General features: G+C 42.2%; 1 protein-coding gene across 1 annotated transcript; it reads right to left on the bottom strand.

Annotated features, from left to right (window-relative positions):
- Positions 1-260: 260 nt before the first annotated feature.
- On the bottom strand, positions 261-18,031 carry col9a2 (procollagen, type IX, alpha 2). The gene is made up of 32 exons (XM_018671480.2): positions 17,742-18,031; positions 16,317-16,391; positions 15,485-15,520; positions 15,312-15,374; positions 13,196-13,249; positions 12,776-12,811; positions 11,120-11,143; positions 10,932-10,985; positions 10,753-10,806; positions 9,084-9,134; positions 8,937-8,993; positions 8,776-8,829; positions 7,056-7,109; positions 6,835-6,888; positions 6,319-6,372; positions 6,154-6,207; positions 5,941-5,994; positions 5,795-5,848; positions 5,651-5,704; positions 4,691-4,735; positions 4,521-4,574; positions 4,359-4,418; positions 4,227-4,274; positions 4,068-4,139; positions 3,680-3,715; positions 3,501-3,545; positions 3,050-3,082; positions 2,750-2,896; positions 2,578-2,632; positions 2,235-2,423; positions 2,067-2,144; positions 261-1,618 (listed from the first exon to the last, which is right to left on the bottom strand). The coding sequence occupies exons 1-32, from the start codon at positions 17,811-17,813 to the stop codon at positions 1,413-1,415; spliced, it is 2,076 nt and encodes a 691-aa protein (XP_018526996.1). The 5' UTR covers positions 17,814-18,031; the 3' UTR covers positions 261-1,412.
- Positions 18,032-18,235: the final 204 nt, after the last annotated feature.

The following is an 18,235-nucleotide window of genomic DNA, read 5'->3' as shown; positions in this document are numbered from 1 at the left end:
GTGCATGTTTACATTGGAGGAATTATACTGTCTAGTCTCAGTAGTGTAGTGAAGCTTTTGGCCTTCATTGCTGCAAGAATGTTGACAAAAGCTGAGCATTTGCAGCTTTGGAAGCATTGGAGTTTATTTACATGCATGAATTGATATGATTAAATATTTGGAATCGGAGTAATGAAAAAGAAAAGAAGAAGAGCTGAAAGAGGTGAGTTAGATTAAGGAGACTCATTTCCAATCCCCACATGATAGAGAAAAACATTGGATTTTACAAAAGGTTCCTTTTTATTGGTTTGGGTTTACCTGAACAGCCAGAAAAAACCCTCTTTACAGATGATTATATAAAGAACAATAAATAGCTTTTGTTGATGAAAATAAATCAGTCATTAAATCGCTGACACCCTTTGGAAAGTTGACAGTGGCATAGGAGGCACATTCCGACTGGTAACTGATTTGTTTTGAGGAAAAGTCGTTATTTCTGTAGGAACTTTTTATTACTCACTGAATTCATTAACACAGGATTTTTGTTGGTGCATATCGTAACCCATTCCTTTTTCTCTACATAATAATCAACACACATTTACAAAGATTTACAGCACTGCATTGTGGGAGATGGGAGTGCCCATCGGGATATGCTGTTGCCAGGCAACAAGAGGAAGAGATAAAGCTAGTCGTTAGTTTCTAAAATGAGACTTGGGAAGAAAGCGGGGATTGGGAGGGGAGGGAGTGGGGGCAATGTACACATGAGGTAAATCAGGGATTTCACTCAAGCTGATGGATGAAAATACTACATTTTACAATACAGTACTGAGTGTGACGTTGGGCTGCAATCATTTATTGGTCCTTTTTGTACACTTCTAAGGCATCAGGTGTGATGTTGCAAGACAAACAAGGCATTTAAACTTCAAAACACTCTCGAACAAAATATTGCATATATAAAAACCATTTAAAGTGACCTTGGTGTAAAGAGAGAAGTACTTCACCACGCTTGGTTTTCAGCTCCTCTCAGCTCAGAGATACTGTGGTGGGAGACAGGGAGATGCAATATAAGTCTGTTCCTCTTTCACTGCTGGAACAGGGCTGGGATATTTGGATGGGACTGACACTGACATCATCCAAAAACACTAGAGAAATTCAGAAAGGATGTGGGTGGCTGTGAGCTGCTGTTGTCATGGTGATGTTGGGGGGCGAGATTAAGATCAGAGTATGTCCCACCAGTCAAAACTTGAGGCTGTGAGTTTCAGGAGGGGGCGCCATACAGCCAGTCACTATTATTGTCCCCCCCCCACCCCTTGTTCTCGATGTTGTCCGACTGAGAAGAGCGGCCTCTCTCCTCTTCTTCCTCTTTCCCTCTCCTCCTCCTCCTCCTCCTCCTCTCTCCCGGGTCTTTGTGAGCTGCTGATGGAGAGACGAGTCTCCTAAACATTGGGTCCTTTGATCGTTCCCGCCTCCTGTAGTCTTGGGGAGGTGTACGCTGACGCGGCCAGACACATTGCTGCCTCGCAGAAGCCTGGGAGACCTGGTGGACCCGCCTTGCCGGGGCGACCGGCCTCTCCGGCTGATCCCTGAGGTCCTCTTTCGCCGGGTCTGCCGTCCCGAGCCATGCCATCCACACCAGGAGGACCTGTGAAGGGACAGGTTCCACATCAAGAGAGGATTTTAGGAGATTTCCAGGGGGTGAAATCTGACTAAGTGCATTGAGATCCATAGAAATCTCCATTCTGGACTTCAATTACACATGTGTACTGTATCTATGCATACATTTACATTGTGTATACGTGTGAGTATGAGTGTGTTTTCCGCAGTTTGAGTTAGTGTGTACTTTTGCAATCCTATTACATTCTCATTCAAGAGCATCTGTTAAATGGCTGGAGTTAATGAAGCTTTTAAAATGCCTTTGAGCGGGCTCTCCTGTGGCAAGCACTGTAAAGTCAAGTCCTTCAGTTACTTATTGTACCCCTCCTCTTCTTAACCTTTGGCCAGAATCACATATTTAGGCTCTTGTGTGTTAAGGAAACACATAGATCTTGCAGCAGAACTCCATCCTGGCTGTGGGAGGCTTCAGCTCCTACCTTGTATTCCAGGGGGTCCTGGTGGTCCTGGGTGAGGTTTACCAGGATCTCCTCTTTGTCCTTTTGGCCCTCTCTTTCCTGGAGGAAAACAGGAGAAGTGAAGGCATCAGATGTGCCCAAAAAGCTAAACTTTCAACAGTGTATTAATGCCACACTGTCTGTTTTTACCTTTAAGCCCTGTGTTTCCAATCTGCCCAGGTGCTCCAATTATGCCGGGGATGCCACGGGCACCAGGTAAACCGTGTGGCCCCTGAGGGCCAGGGGCTCCCGGAGGTCCAGGAGGCCCAGGAGGTCCCATTACACCCGCACCACCGAGCACAGCCCTCTTGGCGCTGACCGCTACTGCTGCTAGCCTCTCTGTAACACAGGAGAGCCAGCATCATCATTTTGATTAAATTACTTCTGATGATGGGCAACTGATTGCTCAGGAGATGAAAGCAGTTGCGGGAAATGAGCTAATCTAATCTCCCCTATGGACATCAAAGGTGGATATTCAGGTCTAGACACTCACCCTGCAACATCTTCAACACCACTTCAATAATATGCTGGTCAGATGCATCACGTCCCTGGGGAGAGGAAGAGGAGGCTGTGCATTATAAAAAAGAGACAGCAACCAGCATACAGTATGTTCACATACACTCCATGCATCATAAATGTTGTGACCAAGAGGGAGCTGGACTTACTGGTGATCCCTGAATGCCAGGCATGCCAGGTACTCCTCGCTCTCCATTGAGTCCTCTAGGACCAGGCAGCCCTGGTGGTCCCTGGTCTCCTGGTTTACCAGGGTCTCCAGTGGGTCCATTATGTCCAGGGTCACCCCTAATTCCTTGCTGTGAAGAGGAGTGCATTAAAGACGGATGAATTTATAGAGAGAAAAGAAAGAGGCAGATGATAACAGATGATGGTAAAAGGAAAATGAAAGATCTGAGGAAGAAAGAAGGGAGAAGGCAAATAAAGGAAAGAAGACATTGTTCCATCCTCACCTGTCCTTTGGGCCCAGGTTCGCCAGACAAACCCTGTCACAGCAAAGACAGACAGACATTCATAATTTCCATCTATCATTTCTGCCTCAGAGACACTCATTGAGCAATAATTCAAGAGTGAATATTGTAAATGAATGTCTAAAAACGCGGCTTCAAAGAGCCAACATGCATCGCTGCTTCACTGTCATGTAAATAGCTCATTTGCCATCTGGATTATTACGGGGATTTGTATGCAAATTCAAAAGCAGACTTCCTCCTCCTCTTAACTTTTGCATGGTTATAACATTTTCTGCTATATATCACTCTGCTTTGCTACCTTTAGAACCAACTGTTTAAACCTTCTTATCTAAAGCCGGAAAGTTTGTGTGTTTAGTAGATTCACAGTCTTTTTGTGGTTCTTTATAAGAAAAAGTTTGAAACAGCTTGAGGTTGGGGTTTTTTTTTTATTTACCTTTTCACCTTTCTCGCCAGCCAATCCCTCAACACCGGGGTCACCCTAAAAGCGACAGAGAGGAGAAGATGAAGAGGTGGGGGCAGAGAGAAGGATGACTGTGGAAAAATATTTGGCAGCTTGGAGCATAAAAGGTTTCAGACAATCCAGTTTAGAGAAGAAACAAAGTTGCTACTCACAACGTCTCCCTTTGACCCAACTTTTCCTTGGAAACCCTGGAGAGAAAGATGGTTCCAGAACATGTAAATGTGGTCAAATCTAGATTATAATGTCCTCCAGTGACACTAGAGATCGCAAAGTAAGAAAGATGTTGTCTCATCTCTAAAACAAGGAAGATGAGGATGCTTAGATTATCATTTATATTGCTTATTTATATTGCTCGCCTCATTCAGTGATTCACTGTTGATTTATGGGACTTTTATTCATGGGTGAACACTGCCCCCAATTGGTAAGTCTGTGTAACTGAATTATTTTGAAGTGTGTTTGAAAATAGGCAATAATGCACATATCTACAAGGGCAAAGCAAAATATGTATTTGTTCATGTAGACACAGACACACACACAGACCTTGTCTCCCTTGGTTCCACTGAGACCCTGGGCACCTGGGATGCCAATGGGCCCTCTTTCTCCTTTGCTTCCCTGTTAGGAGATACCAGAAATAGTATTAGCAGTACAACCCAAAATCAACTTGAAATAGTTTGAAAAGACACAGAAATACAAACTCACAGGCTTGCCGACAACTCCCTGCGGCCCGACTTCTCCCCGCTGGCCTCTGTCGACCCTGCAGAGGTCACGTAATTTGAGTAAATGTGCTTTAAAGCAGCTGTTTTTAGAGTTTTAATACAAGAAATTCTTAATTTGTACCTTGGGTCCAGGGACACCTTCCATACCAGGCTCACCAGGAAGACCAGGTTCACCCTAGGAGGATGCAAAAGTTAAATTATACAACCTACTGTGCAATATACAGCAAAAAAGCAATTGCAATACATGAAAAAAAGCTGTATTTTGTTGTATGTTTACCAGAGGTCCAGAGGCACCAGGCATACCAACATGACCTCTAGGCCCAGGCTCGCCCTAACAAGAAAAGAGATGACAAAAGATGATTAAAAAAGGTGAAAACCAGAAAAATGATTCAAAAAGCAGCAGAGGATAATATAACATACTGTATTATGACTTGGTATAAGGCTTACCTTAGCTCCAGGTCCACCTTTAGCCCCAGGACTGCCAGGCAATCCCTACAGGGAGAATTAATATAGCCAAAATTAGAGAAAATCTCAGCTACATGTGTATCTTGTGCATCCTGGCTGCATGGCAGTAAAGATAAAAACCACATAGTTGCAACGTCCCTGGTTTGACTCCAGCTGAAGACCTCTGCTGCACATTTCTCTACACTAATATCTAATAAAGCCTGAAAATGCCACAGAAAACTCTTAAAAAAGTTACATCTGTATCTTGTATTCTGACAGTATGGTACACAGTTTATTTCATACGTTTGAAATACAGAAAGTAGTTTTTTGGGTAATGGATGTGGATATTAGTATGTGGGTGCTGGTAGTGGGTGGTAATAAAGCTGATGCCTGATATAATAATAAAAATAATGAAAATAGGCCGAGCTGTGGTGTTGGCCGTTGCCGTGCGCCACCTTGTAGCAGGTTTCCTCACGGTGATTGTGTGTGTGATGGTATATCACAGCAGGGCATAAAGCAGACTAAGTTATGGTGTTTGAGTTTGCAGCAGCATTAGTGTCACTGCAATGACCACACAGCAAAGTGTGCATCTCATGCTCCATTACCCCTTAGTCAGAATGACGGGAACACAAACACACACACACACACTCGAGTAATACCCACTGGTCTGATTGTGATAAATCACTCGCGGTGGGAGGGAGAATGCTATTTCAAGGTGGTTTAAATTCTAAAACAGCATGGGTCACGGGGTCACTGTTAACCTGGATGAATGCCCAGAAAATAAAACATACCAAAATTTACAGGCTGCTTCACGCCGGTTTCCTCTGTCTGTGCTGCTGCTTAGTTGAATTGAGGAGGAGAACAGATTGACCCCCTACGTGTTCTGAGTGACAATAAGCACTTACAGACGGGCTTATTTGCAAGTGCCTTTAGCGGCACTGCTGAACAATCCAGATCACTCACCGCTGCTCCCTGAGGACCAGGAGGACCAGGCGTCCCAGCCTGGCCAGGGCCGCCCTGCAGAAAAAGAGAACAGAAGAGGAATAAATTGCCATCTTTTACAGAAATTGAAGTTACTCATCATTATCACGGGCTGGCAACCCTTACCTTGATTCCAGGAATACCAGGTGTGCCATCTTTTCCATCAATACCCGGCAGACCCTGAAAACGCAGGCAGATGAGTCAGTGGACTTCATTTGGCTCGCTCTCTGAACACGACTGTGTAGCGCACAAACAAAAGTGTGATCACTCACATTCTCTCCCTTTTTGCCAACCGCACCCTGTGGGCCCTGGATGCCTCGGCTGCCCTGTAGAAGATAAGCAAATCAGCATCAGTGTTTCCGCAAAGCACATCAGGATCACCGTCTCCTCTCAAGTTCTGAGAAATGTTTCATCTCTATTTTTTTGTCCTGCGCCACCACTCTGCCAAATAAACTTCAAGGGACAACACTAGGAGAGTCACTTACTTTGTCTCCCTTGTCTCCTGCCTCTCCAGGTGGTCCCTGAGGTCCCTCCTCACCCTGTGAACACCAAAGAGAGACTTAGAATACCTGAGGTGTACTGCAGGAATCTGTTTTTCTATCAGCACTCAAGTCTGTTTGCATGTGTGTTGGTGTGTGTGTTGTTCTTACAGGAGGCCCAGGAATTCCTACAGGTCCGTTGATACCCTTGTAACCGCGAGGCCCCTACGGGAAAACAAAAAAGTGCCATCAATCACTCCAGATCAGGGAGGATGCTAAGTCACGGTAGGCTACTATTCACTGTGATAAAGGGGTAATTAGCGCTTAACTCACTTCACTAATGGGAGGTACACAGAGAGCCAGCCACTCTTGCTTTGGCACTAAGCCGGGGCGCTAACTTGGCTAACGCGGCTAATGTTAACAGTAAGACGGATGGCTACAGCGGATCATTAACTACAGATGGAGGCACTGTGGACCCAGACAACCCCAACTCATTAGAGGAGGGGAGAGATTTGTGTTAGCATCATTTCCATATGTCCCCATTGCTGGTAATGGATGATGTTTGTATAGTGGGGGCAGGTCTGGCTGTGCCTCCTTGGAGCTCATCTAAGAATTGGAACAGTCTTGTACCCAAAGAGAAAGAGGACAAAAAAGTTATATGTGAATATGGAAAAATGCGGTACTCACTGCCTCTCCTTTGGGACCCATCATTCCTGGATAACCCCTCAAACCCATCGGACCCTTATGAGGAAGCAAGAGAACAGCGGGGTCAGAGAGAAACTGACACTGACCACAACAATACTAAAAATGTTAGAACCCTGGTTTCTGTTAATTCAAGATGATAATATAGAATATTAGCCTGTATTTCTAACTTTGCCAAGTGACTAAAAGTTGAATTCTCAGCATACCGGGGGTCCTGGGATGCCCTGTTCCCCAGAGATGCCTACTTCTCCCTTGAGGCCCTGGTGGAGGAGATAAAAAGAGGAGGGTGATTAGTTATTCTCATTCTGTGCTGCTCTCTGTAGCACAGGTGCCTGCTACCAATCATGGCACATTCGAAACATTTTCACAAACTTGTAGGAGGTCTTATTCTGTGTATGTGTGTTTTTTTTTTAAAGCCTTGAGCTGAAGAGAAAATCCGGTCTGTGATGGTTGCTGTTGCTTTTGATGTCTTCGCTGGTCTTTGGTGTATATTCTTATCTGAGGTGTGAGGTGGTCAATTAATCATCATCAAGTGGTTATGGAAGATGACCGAGTTTGAACAGCTTAGGGTGTTTTATCTGTGATACTGTAGAGATAGTTTGAAATAGAAATAGCACAATCTTGCTTTTGTGTATGGAGCTAGAGACAGATGATGATGAGCCTGGTTGAACATAAATAGCTGGCCAAAGTACCAACACCTCTCAAACTCACTAATTAACCTTTAAAATGACAAGTTGTGGTTTGTGGAAAGTTATTATAACTATTTCTTGGCCAGGCGAGTGACTTCCTGGAGATTTCTTGTTGCAGTGAGGAAGCCAAACAATCAGCTAAGGCTCAAGGAGGTCACTGCACCTGTCTGATGATTGCCAAGAAATAGTTACAACGCATTTGTAACTCCCTTTTAAACTATAACTTATGGTTTTTACCTTTTGTAAACCATATCAACAAATGAGATAAACGTTGGCAAGCTTTAAAGATACTGATTTAAACTTTGGACAGACCCAGGCTAGCCATTTCCCCCTGCCTTGAGTCTCTGTGCTAAGCTAAGCTAAGCTAAGCTAATTGCCTACTGGCACTAGCTACAAAAAGATATTTTGAGCTAACTTTATTGGTCTACCGGCATCAGTGAGCTCATTCATCACAGTTATCAGCATCATGTCACATCAAGACCAGTAAAATCCATCAAAACCCAAGCTCAGATCATCAACCAGTTTCAGCTGGTCTGGTTTTACTTTTCAGCTCTCTAAAGATAAATGTGATACTGATCTTGCTCACTAATCTGCTGAGCCTTTGGCATCGCATAGTCATCAGTAACGTAACAATACCAGAGAAACAGCACATTTTTCATTGATGGTATCTGTGCTTCAGTGCAAACAGCTAGTGGGAATGTAAACAACTCGTGCCAACTGTTTTCAAAAAGAAGAGAAGAGAGAGCAGCACCACAGAGCAACCTTGAGTCAGGGCAGGTCTTCTAAAATACTGGCCTGCCTGGGAGGAGTGGCAACTCAGTGCGTTGTGCTTTCGAGCATCTAAGTGCTGCCAGAAGACTCCTTGTGTGGGAAGATCAGAGGCTAATTCCAGGGGCTTGGCTAGCCGCTCCCTCCGAGCCCACCGAGTGCTCATTAGCTCTGCTTAATACAGGGAGGTGAGAGGGCTGCGCGAACCCTGACTCTCTCATCCTCCCCTTTATGTACCTGGCTCTTCACCACCCCTTTCATCTGGCTCGCTGCATGCTGACTGCAGGGCCAGGGCCAGGCCTGACTAATCGCAGCCAGATTAGTGCCAGTCATGTGCCTCGGGGGGCTTCATTAGAGCTAATCCTTGCCTCTGCTGGTCCTGAATGGTGGGTGAGTGAGCAAGACTGTACAACATTTACAAGTATGGGTGTTTGAGTGCATTCTCTCTTGTAGCAACTGAGCAGCTCACCGTCTTTCCTATGCTGCCAGGTTCTCCAAGAACACCGGCACGTCCTTTGTGTCCCTAGAGGGCAACAAAAAGACAGTATGGTGTCATAACAATTTTGCAATGTAACATAATCATTGATACTGAAAAAAATTTTCCTTCAGAGCAAACAGAAGGCTACTCACCTTGACTCCTTGCAGTCCCTGGGGACCTTTGGGTCCTGCTGGACAGTTAAGAGGACACTGTTGTCGAGGGAGAGAAATATATAGATTATAAAAAGTGAAAATGTGTCAAAGCAGATTTGCAAGAAAGGTGATGCCATCAGATCTTACCTGGAAGTCTGCACTGCCTTCCTCCCCACCAAGGAACTTCCCTGGAGGACCCTAGATAGACAGATCAGTGGATAGGTAAATGGATGGATGGGTGAAGAAAGTCACCCGGTCACACATGGCAGTTGCCTCTTCTGCCCTGAGCTGAGCCAGCACTCTCTTGTTCTCTCTCCCCATCTATTGCTCCCTCCATCTTTCCTTCTCTCTGTTTATAGATTGAGTTAGAAAGTAAAGTATCTCTACAGAGGCTGATGTATTCCTGCTACAGTCAGATGAGACAGCCCACTGATCTAATGGGGGTTTATTTACCCTAGGACAGCACTAAAGCTAAACAAATACACTCCCCTGGGCTGGGAGCATCACTCTTAGTGAGGACACCCCTCCTTCCCGTTTGTAGAACCATACAGGAGAGTATGTACAACATTGGAAAATACATGTGAAAGTGTACTGTTCAAAATTCTTTGTGATATTTCACCACTTGGTGTCTGTTGAGACCTGTACAAGCAGCAGTGAGCTCTGGCTGTGCTATGTATTTTGTTTTCATACAGTACATTTAAAAAAAAAAACAGTAATTGCTGCTGGGTCAGCAGAAAAGATCACACTTCAATGTGGCATTAGCAGATGAGATGTTGAGTTTGTCTTTGCTTTACTTCAACAATGTGACCCCATTCTATAATATAAGTCAACTGCAATTAGACTGACTTATCTATATGCCTGATTAAGCCCAATAAGCTGCTGGTAGCTCATTATCTCTCACTCTTTTTACAGCTGATCTCACATGTCTCAATGAAAAGACTGTCTTCAGTTACAGATATGAAATGATTTAGAATGACAGCGGTTCTATGGATGAAATTTGAATTCATCCAAGCAGCACTGTTTTATTCACCAAGTTTTACCACTTCTCTTCTCTCTTCTTAGCTAGTTACATTTTCTGGGCCGATGTATCGGACGATAATACATATGCCGATAATATAGCATTGGCATATTGGCCAGTAAAACAAGAATTTACAACACAGGTATGCCAAAGATTATGTTTAAGATAATTAGGATGAGGGTTGCAGTTGCATAGCTTGACCACCAGAGAGCACTGATTAGTTTGTTTTTCGACTGTAATGTCATAAAATGGCACTCACTCAATTTGTTTATGTAATGTATTTTTGGTAATGAAAATGACTTCCTGCTGTGATATAATTATTGGATTTCGTAAAATTTTCTGAATAGGTATTAGCCAAAAAAAATCCAGTGGCTATTTTTGCTAATGCTAACTACCCAGTTCTTCCTCTGCTGCGACCAAGTGGTCTGTGTGATGAGAGATAATTGTGGGATTTATTAAGGGATTATTTGGACCTAAAAATAAGCTTTAATGTACCCTTGAGGGATCTTGAGCTTGGATTTCTAAAGGGTGGCCAAAAACAACAGACATACCTTCAAGTGTAATGTTAATGTAATCCTGGGCAGAGTTTGTATTGCTCTTGTTTGGTATGTTGTTAATGTATTGTATGAACAGAGGGTGTTCCTGTTGTTTTGTCTACTTCCGCTACAACAGCATGATACTCAGTGGCACTTCAACGTCTTGATTTTTCCTTTTTTTTAGCTACATGATTGTCTTTGTACCATTAAATACCAGATGATAAGATGCTTCCTGGACAACCAATCCTGGTTTGACACTTACTGGTTTGCCAGGAGGTCCAGGAAGTCCTGGAGGTCCATTTGGTCCCATGATGCCCTAGACATAACAGAGGAAAGAAAAAAGTACAACACTGAAGGTTAGGATTCCAACAGCATATCAAATGTTTATGAGCTGTTTGTAACTCATGACGGCAGTATAATAAAGTAAAGCCTGTGTCCTACCTTTGGTCCAGTTGGTCCAATTTCACCTGGAAGACCAATTGGCCCTGGAATGCCCTAGAGAGAGAAACACAGAGATAAGAAAGTACAATGTGTACATATCCAACAAGCCACAAAATGATTTCCACACCTCAAAGTAAATCCATTAAGTGATAAAAGCATAACTGTATTACACTATACAAGCTACTTACAGACAGTCCTGGAAGGCCGGCTCCCTGTGTGGACGGAAGGGACAGGGGGTTAAATTACTGTATAACAAGTGGAACCAATCCATCAAAGTATCAATTAACATTTGCAAAAGCCAATTAATAACAGCAGCAGTAATTCAGTAATGCGTGTGTACAGTGTCAGAGTGCGGGGTAAACAGTGCTCAAAAAGCGCAAAGACACAGAATGCAATCAGTTTTATGTTTGCTTTGTCTTCTGCTTGGAATTAATTCTAAACAAAGTAATTAAGTAAGTAAGCCTTCTTGGAGGAAGAACAGCCCACGGGGCTGGATCTCATGTCTGTGCAGAGTGGGGCAGCTGGGTGTACAAGCACAGCCCCCAGACAGCATGCCTGTTAATGCTAAACAAAGGATTTAACTAATAGTGTTGCATTCAAGCATGACATTGGATGACTCTGGTTTTAATGTTTGAATATACTGAATGATGATGTGCAATACATGGTCACATACCACCACCTAGTGGTGTCTGACTGTGTTACAGATGATGTGTTGGTGTGCTTACTCAGTGTAAACTCAGTGATATCATTCAATGATAATATGAACATAACATGTTGATCACTGATAGCACTTTTCCTCTTTATTAAGGATTGTGTGTAGGAATAAGGCTCATGTCATCTGTAGAAAGCATACGCCACATCTGGGTAGACTGAACCCAAAAGGGGGCACAGCTGGTCAGGCATTCAGGCATGAAGAAAAGGGACTCTGGAGGTTGTCTTATGAGACCAGCTGGGTTACAATATGTTGAAAATTTGTTAGGAAACTGACTAGGCTTTAAACGATTCCTATTTCAGCCAGTCATAATCAATTAATAAATATCATTTCACCCTTTTAAAATAATACTGTCTGTATCTAATTTGTCATACCTTCTTAAAATATACACTTTACACGAGTATATTCATTTTATACCACTTTATTCTTCTACTCCACTACATTTCAGATGGATATATTGTTCTTTTACCTCACTACATTTGTCTGGCAGCTATAGCTACGATTCAGACTGTACATTAAAAAAAACCCACACATAAAAAAATGATGCATTTAAGATCAAACCGGTGCTTTTAGCAGACTTTAGCAGTTCCAACAAAGAGTGATTTTGCCTCTGAACATCTCAGATGGCCTATATGTTCAAAGCCCAAAAAGGTTTAATTATCCAATATTTCACTGAAAAGAAAAGCTTAGAAAAATCTCCAAGCGATGAATACAGTTTCATACTGGAGAAGACTGTTTAGGGGGAAACTGACTCTAAGTCTTTGATAATCATGTCATGATTTATCTTGTGATCTTTCAAAAGGGGCCAATAGGTTGGGGGTCATCAGACTGAACTAACCAACTGTGTATAAAGTATACTCACCCAAAGCAATAGTTTTTCTGCAGAATGAATACTTTACATTAGATTTTTTTAGATACATTTTGGTGATAATACTTCTGTACTTTTACCTAAGTGAGATTTTGATTACAAGACACTTACTTGTAATGTGTGTGTAGTGTTTTTACATTGTTGTATTTACTTAAGCAAAGATCTAAGTAATTCCCCTTATTGTGTTTACCCTGTCATTTAACATATATGATATATTCACTCATCATACCTACTTTACAGTAGCCAAAATAATAATTTACTTACAGGAGGGCCAGGCTCGCCACTTGGTCCAGGCTGACCCTGCACACAACAGAAAATGTTAGACTCTTACACAAATAAATGACAACAGTGTCCTCAGGGCATAAAATGTTGTACTGAAGGTGAAACTATATTTTATCATTATTAATCAAAGAAAGTCTTCAGAGACACAGCAATTATCATACTTTTTTCTCTCATAAGCAGGGTGGTCAGTGTCATGCTCCACAATACTGGGACAAGATAAAGGGAACATGACTCTGAGACTCTTTCATTATATAGCAGCCTTGTGAAATATCAAAGCTGTATTCCTACCACAACACCACCAAAAGGTGATACATGTTAATGTTTGAGTCACAGGTTTTCCACAGAGAAGTAGTGTAATAATGCATTCTAATAATCTTTCCATGTGCAAGTCTAGACACTTGCCTTAGGGCCAGGGCTCCCAACAGGACCTCGGTCACCCTTTGCTCCAATCAGACCCTGGAGACAGGTAGAAATAAATGAGGACAGGCAGATAAACAAGACATGTATATAGAGGTTAGAAGAAGCAAGGGAAAAACATTGAGGTAAGAAAGGAAATTATCAGTTACCACTGTGCTTTCCACAGGCTACATGCGACTTGAATTCACCTTACAATAGGGCTAATCACACATTTGATCGAAGTTGACATTGTTCTTGTAAGTAATTAGGAAACAAGCCTGAGATTGAGATTCCAGGGCGGATTACTGGCTAAATCTCTGAGGAATGTAGGTGTGTGTGTGTGTGTGGGTGTGAGTATGTGTGTGTGCTTCTTTTAGCATGTGACCATTAGACATTGACACTTAATTCCCTTCTACTCACACTCACTACCCTCAGGAAACCTGCATTCACAATTATTATCAGGCAGATACATAATTACACAACTGAAGCTTAAAAATCATTATAAACTCATCAACTCGTCTTTATCTCCATCTCCAAGCTAAGCATCTCCAAGCATCTAAAGATTTCATGTGTGTAAACTGTAAGAGATGATGGGTTGAACATAAAAGTATATTCACCTATTTATGTAGTTTCAAAGGAGTATTTTTTCCAAATAGCTATCAATTCAAAGCACATTTCTATGACTGGAACAGTGAAGTAAGCTTTAATTACTAGATCACCACAATCACAGTCACAATATTTAGGAGTACAAGAGTCAATGTTGCAATACCATGATAATATTTCTGTTATTAGACCGTTAAAACCCACTCTAAACACCTTGAAAAGGAAAACAGTTCAGCAAATCCACAGAGGCTTAATGTGGCCTAATGACCTTTTCTTGAGAAAAAAAAAAATCTTGACAGTAGCACCAAGAAAATGAGCATTAGAAATGCTTTCAATATTAGATTAAAACAAAAACAAAAGCTGAATACTAGCTTAATAATTTTCGATTATATGTTTGAAGACATAATTTTTTTAAGCTGACCTAACTGACTGTGCTGCGTAATGATTCAAAGGTACCCTGTGGAGTTGTTGTAAACTGTTTTGTTTACACTCAACATTTCTCATCAAAAACCATCAAAATGTTGTTAACCCTTGAGCCATCTTTGTAACAAACATTATGAACACATTGTTTACTGCATACGAGCTCTGCAAAACTAGATTGTGTGATGTGATTGGAAAAATTTTAAAGTGGACCTTGAGTTGGAATTGTTTTGTCAAACTACTATTTTCAAGGTTAAGAATGAAGGTCTATGCTTTCAAACTTAAATACACATTGGACAAAATCATATTCCATCTCCATGACACTTGAGTGAACATTGTTGCTGATGAGGACCTTATGAAAGCTCAGGGAAAAAATAGTACTACGCGTGGACCTTGAGTTGGGATTGTTCCATCAAATCTGCAAAGTGCTTAAAATTTTTTCACCATCTGTCCCCCAGTCAATACAAATGTAGATTTACCATCCACACTCATGACATTCATGTGCATCCTCAAGCAAGTGGTAGCACAACAAGTGATACAAGTGGTCAGAAGTGTTGCTGGGTACCTGTAAATTTTTGATCTCATGACTTTGTGACATCCTGCTGCGTCCTGGCTTTTTTTCATTCTCATAATATTTGTTTATTGCAATTTGACACTAAAACACTTTTTTCAGATCCTACCATCACTATAGTAATGACTTGTCACTCCCAGCAGCTCAAGAAAATGTTATTTGTTTAATTCGGGGCAAGGTTTTGTGTATTGTTGTGTACTTTTTTTTTATTTCAAAAACTGTACACATATTTGGTTTTTTTTTTCACAATGTGTATTCTTAGAAAATGACACAATTCAGTTTCTTTCTCACAGTGGCTGAGTCCCATCATACTGTTCCCGTGGGAATATATTCACACTTTTTCATCAGTTTTCTTTCTCTCTTACTCTGTCTTCATTAAGCTGTTTTCACATTAGGTCTCTCAGAATTTCTCTTCTGGGAAGCATTTTTGTTTTTGATCATTTCATGGACTCGCTCTCTCCTCCTCTGTAACTCCCTTTCCCACCCTGTCTCATTGTCTCTCCCACACACATCAGTCTGTTTACTTACATCAATGCCATTTTCTCCTGGTGCTCCATCAGGACCCGGTTCTCCTGGTTCTCCTTTTTGTCCCTACATTACAAACAATTACACAACTGTCATTGACAAAACCAAGGCCAAATAAGTCAATTAGGAAAGTTTTTGCAATATACCATCCAATAAACAGCACAGTGCAAACTTACTGGTGGACCAGGGGGCCCAGGAGGTCCTTTGTCTCCCTGCAGAGAGATAGAGTGAAGATTAAAATCCATTTATATGGTACTTTTAACAGAGTATGAAAAAAATGTGGTAGGCATTTATAACACACAAAAACAAATTAAATAACTTTTAGGTTAAATAACTTTTTTTTTCTTTTTACAAAGGCTGAATTCTTCTACAGGTTGACAGCTCTGCTGGCCCACTGTGACAGAGATCCAAACTGGAAAAGCCACAGGGTAGGTATTGGAGGGCAGATTACAACTTCCAGTTTTGATTGCACAGCATTGTTTTTTTGTCTTTGCACTGGGAGGTGTTAATGCACTAACTTATCTCAGCTGTATTCTGCTGGCAACTCAATACTGAGCATGTCTGTGGTAGATGCCACTAATGCAGGTGGTGAAATATAGTTTAAGGTCATTGACTTTTTTTAAGTTCAAATGTATGAGCTGATCTAATCAAAGCGAATGTTTGATCACATCTGATTTTGGATCATGGAACAGAAACCATAAACCCTTGCAGCACTAGCCCAGCAGCCTCCATTTGAAACATTTATAGAACCTGTGTGTAGTTAACCCCGAGAATATCTCAAATGTATCACATTACTGTGACACAAATTCAGGACTGAGTTGAGGGTCCCTTCTCAAAGACCCCTCTCTCTGCTGGGAACAGAGATCTTTTGTACCAGTGTGTTTTCATTTGCAGTGCCCTCTGCTGGTAAGACTCCGGTCTTGCAGAGGAGCACAGGGTTTGGTATTTCTCCAGCACAATGATGGTCTTTGTGACCAACCTGCTGGGCAAACCTGTGTGGATACTCACATCAATGCCATCTGACCCAGGGGTGCCAGAGGGGCCCGGTGGGCCAGGCTGGCCCTGCGGTCCAGGTGGACCCCTCTGAAACACAGAAAGAAGGAAAAATTTAGATTGTTGAGCAATTTTGTCACAGTTACAAACAAATATCACAATATTGCATAGCAACATTAATATTATGGTGATACTGCATATACAGTGTAAAAGGTACAATTACATTAGAAGAAGATCAATGTTCTTTGTCTTAAAGTAACAAAAAAGTGAAATTTAGAGATCTTTTTTTGAAAATCATCTACTGCAAAATGTACAAAATTAAAATACTGAAACATGCTTCCATATTAGATCAATTAACCTGGAGTTAAGCAAACAGTTAATCTTGTCAAAGCATTCAAATAGCAGTAGGCTGGATGTGCTATAATAATAAGTAATGCAGAAGTAGTAAATAATGCATAAATAAAGACTAAAACAAAATTGGTTGATTTTTCATATGATGCAGTGTCGAACTTCATCTTATCAGTCCATTCTGGGCAGGTTACTACAGTGTGTCCACAAACTTCATCAAAAAAAGGGAACAAAAATTGAGCAATCTGGGATAATACTGAATAAAACTGGTGTAAGAGGGGGTAAAAACAAAGGACTGAGGAGGAATGTGGGAGGAGGGGTCATGAGACTGGCACTGTTTACCCCAACCACCCCCCACCTCACCCCCTTCTCTCCATCTCTGCGTCTCCACAGCCTGTATTGAACATCATATCTCGGTGGATCAGTCCAACAGGTGATAATCCAACTCTGAATTCTTTGTGTTCAAGAAAAATCCTATAACCCCCCCCCTCAAAAAAAAAAAAACATAAAAATAATCCTTGCGAGTAAGAAGTCCAGTAGATAACATGTAGGTGTCTGTTTGAACAGAGGTTTTCACATCCAGTGGACAAAGTATGTGTGTGTGTCTATGTGAGTGTGTGTGTTGCCCAGTAATTCCCATCTCTGCCATGGCTGCTGAGTTTGCAACTGAAAAACTGGAAAATCTTTAATGTTTTCCACCATTTTTCAATAAATAAAAGTCTTCTTGGGAAAAAATGTAACCGAGGTAATGATGACAAATCCTTGCCTTCAACAGGAGCTCCTCAGTTGAGAAGAGATAAGAGTCCATATGCGATAAGGATGATAATCCACAGAAGATAGTCCGTTTTCATTTTGTCTCCACAGCAGAAAACACATTTCAAGCTCACCTCTTTGTTTTTTTTACATGCATGCTATAAAGCTAGTACTTTGATCACCTTAACCAGCACCAAGACAGCACACAATTTATAACATCACCTCAAGACATCCAGAGCTTGCCAGGCCCTTTCAAGAGGCCCATTATCCTCACTGAACCCCAGAATAAAGAAGCAAAGCCTTTAGCAGAGCAGGTCTCAACCTCCCCTGTCCACTCACCACTTGGGCCAGAGCCAGGCACAAGGTCTGCAGTATAACCCAGGTCTTCAGCATGGCAGAGAGAGCGGCCATGGTCCCTCTCCCCTGTCTGTCTCTCCTCAGTTCACCAAATCCTCTCTTCTCGCTCCTCTTTCCGCTCCCTTACTCCTCTCCAGGCCGGCACAGTGCAGAACTGGTGGAGCAAAGCTCTCCAGAGAGGAAGGAGCGGGGGTGGGGGGGTTTGAGCAGGAGGTGGTGGTGGGGCTATGTGCACAGCCCTGAAAAAATCCACTCAGGAGAGAGGAGAGAGCTGAGAGTGGAGAGGGATGGATGGAGGGATGAGGAGGGTGGGAGGTAGAGGTGGGGAGGGAGGGCAGAGAGAGAGGTGTAATCCTGCCCCACTGCCGGCCCCTGGAAGCAGAAGAAATATACGCTAAGCATCAACAGTGTGGAAAACACACACATGCCTATATATAGACACAAATACACCATAGATTTTGGGGCAAGAGTTTTTG

The sequence above is a fragment of the Lates calcarifer genome, linkage group LG3, assembly GCF_001640805.2.
Source record: "Lates calcarifer isolate ASB-BC8 linkage group LG3, TLL_Latcal_v3, whole genome shotgun sequence".
In the NCBI taxonomy this organism is placed as follows: Eukaryota; Metazoa; Chordata; class Actinopteri; family Centropomidae; genus Lates; species Lates calcarifer.
The sequence above is the reverse complement of the archived record's forward strand: the minus strand, read 5'-3'. Positions and strand labels throughout refer to the sequence as shown.

Bases quoted from the DNA above. Each gene is read 5' to 3' on its own strand.
- col9a2 (XM_018671480.2), bottom strand. From the start codon at position 17,813: ATGGCCGCTCTCTCTGCCATGCTGAAGACCTGGGTTATACTGCAGACC. The intron at 4,275-4,358 runs ATTAAGAATTTC...TGCAGGGTCGAC, and splicing joins TCCCTGGACCCAAGGTACAA to AGAGGCCAGCGGGGAGAAGT. The intron at 2,424-2,577 runs GTGAGTGTCTAG...CCTGTGTTACAG, and splicing joins GGTGTTGAAGATGTTGCAGG to AGAGGCTAGCAGCAGTAGCG.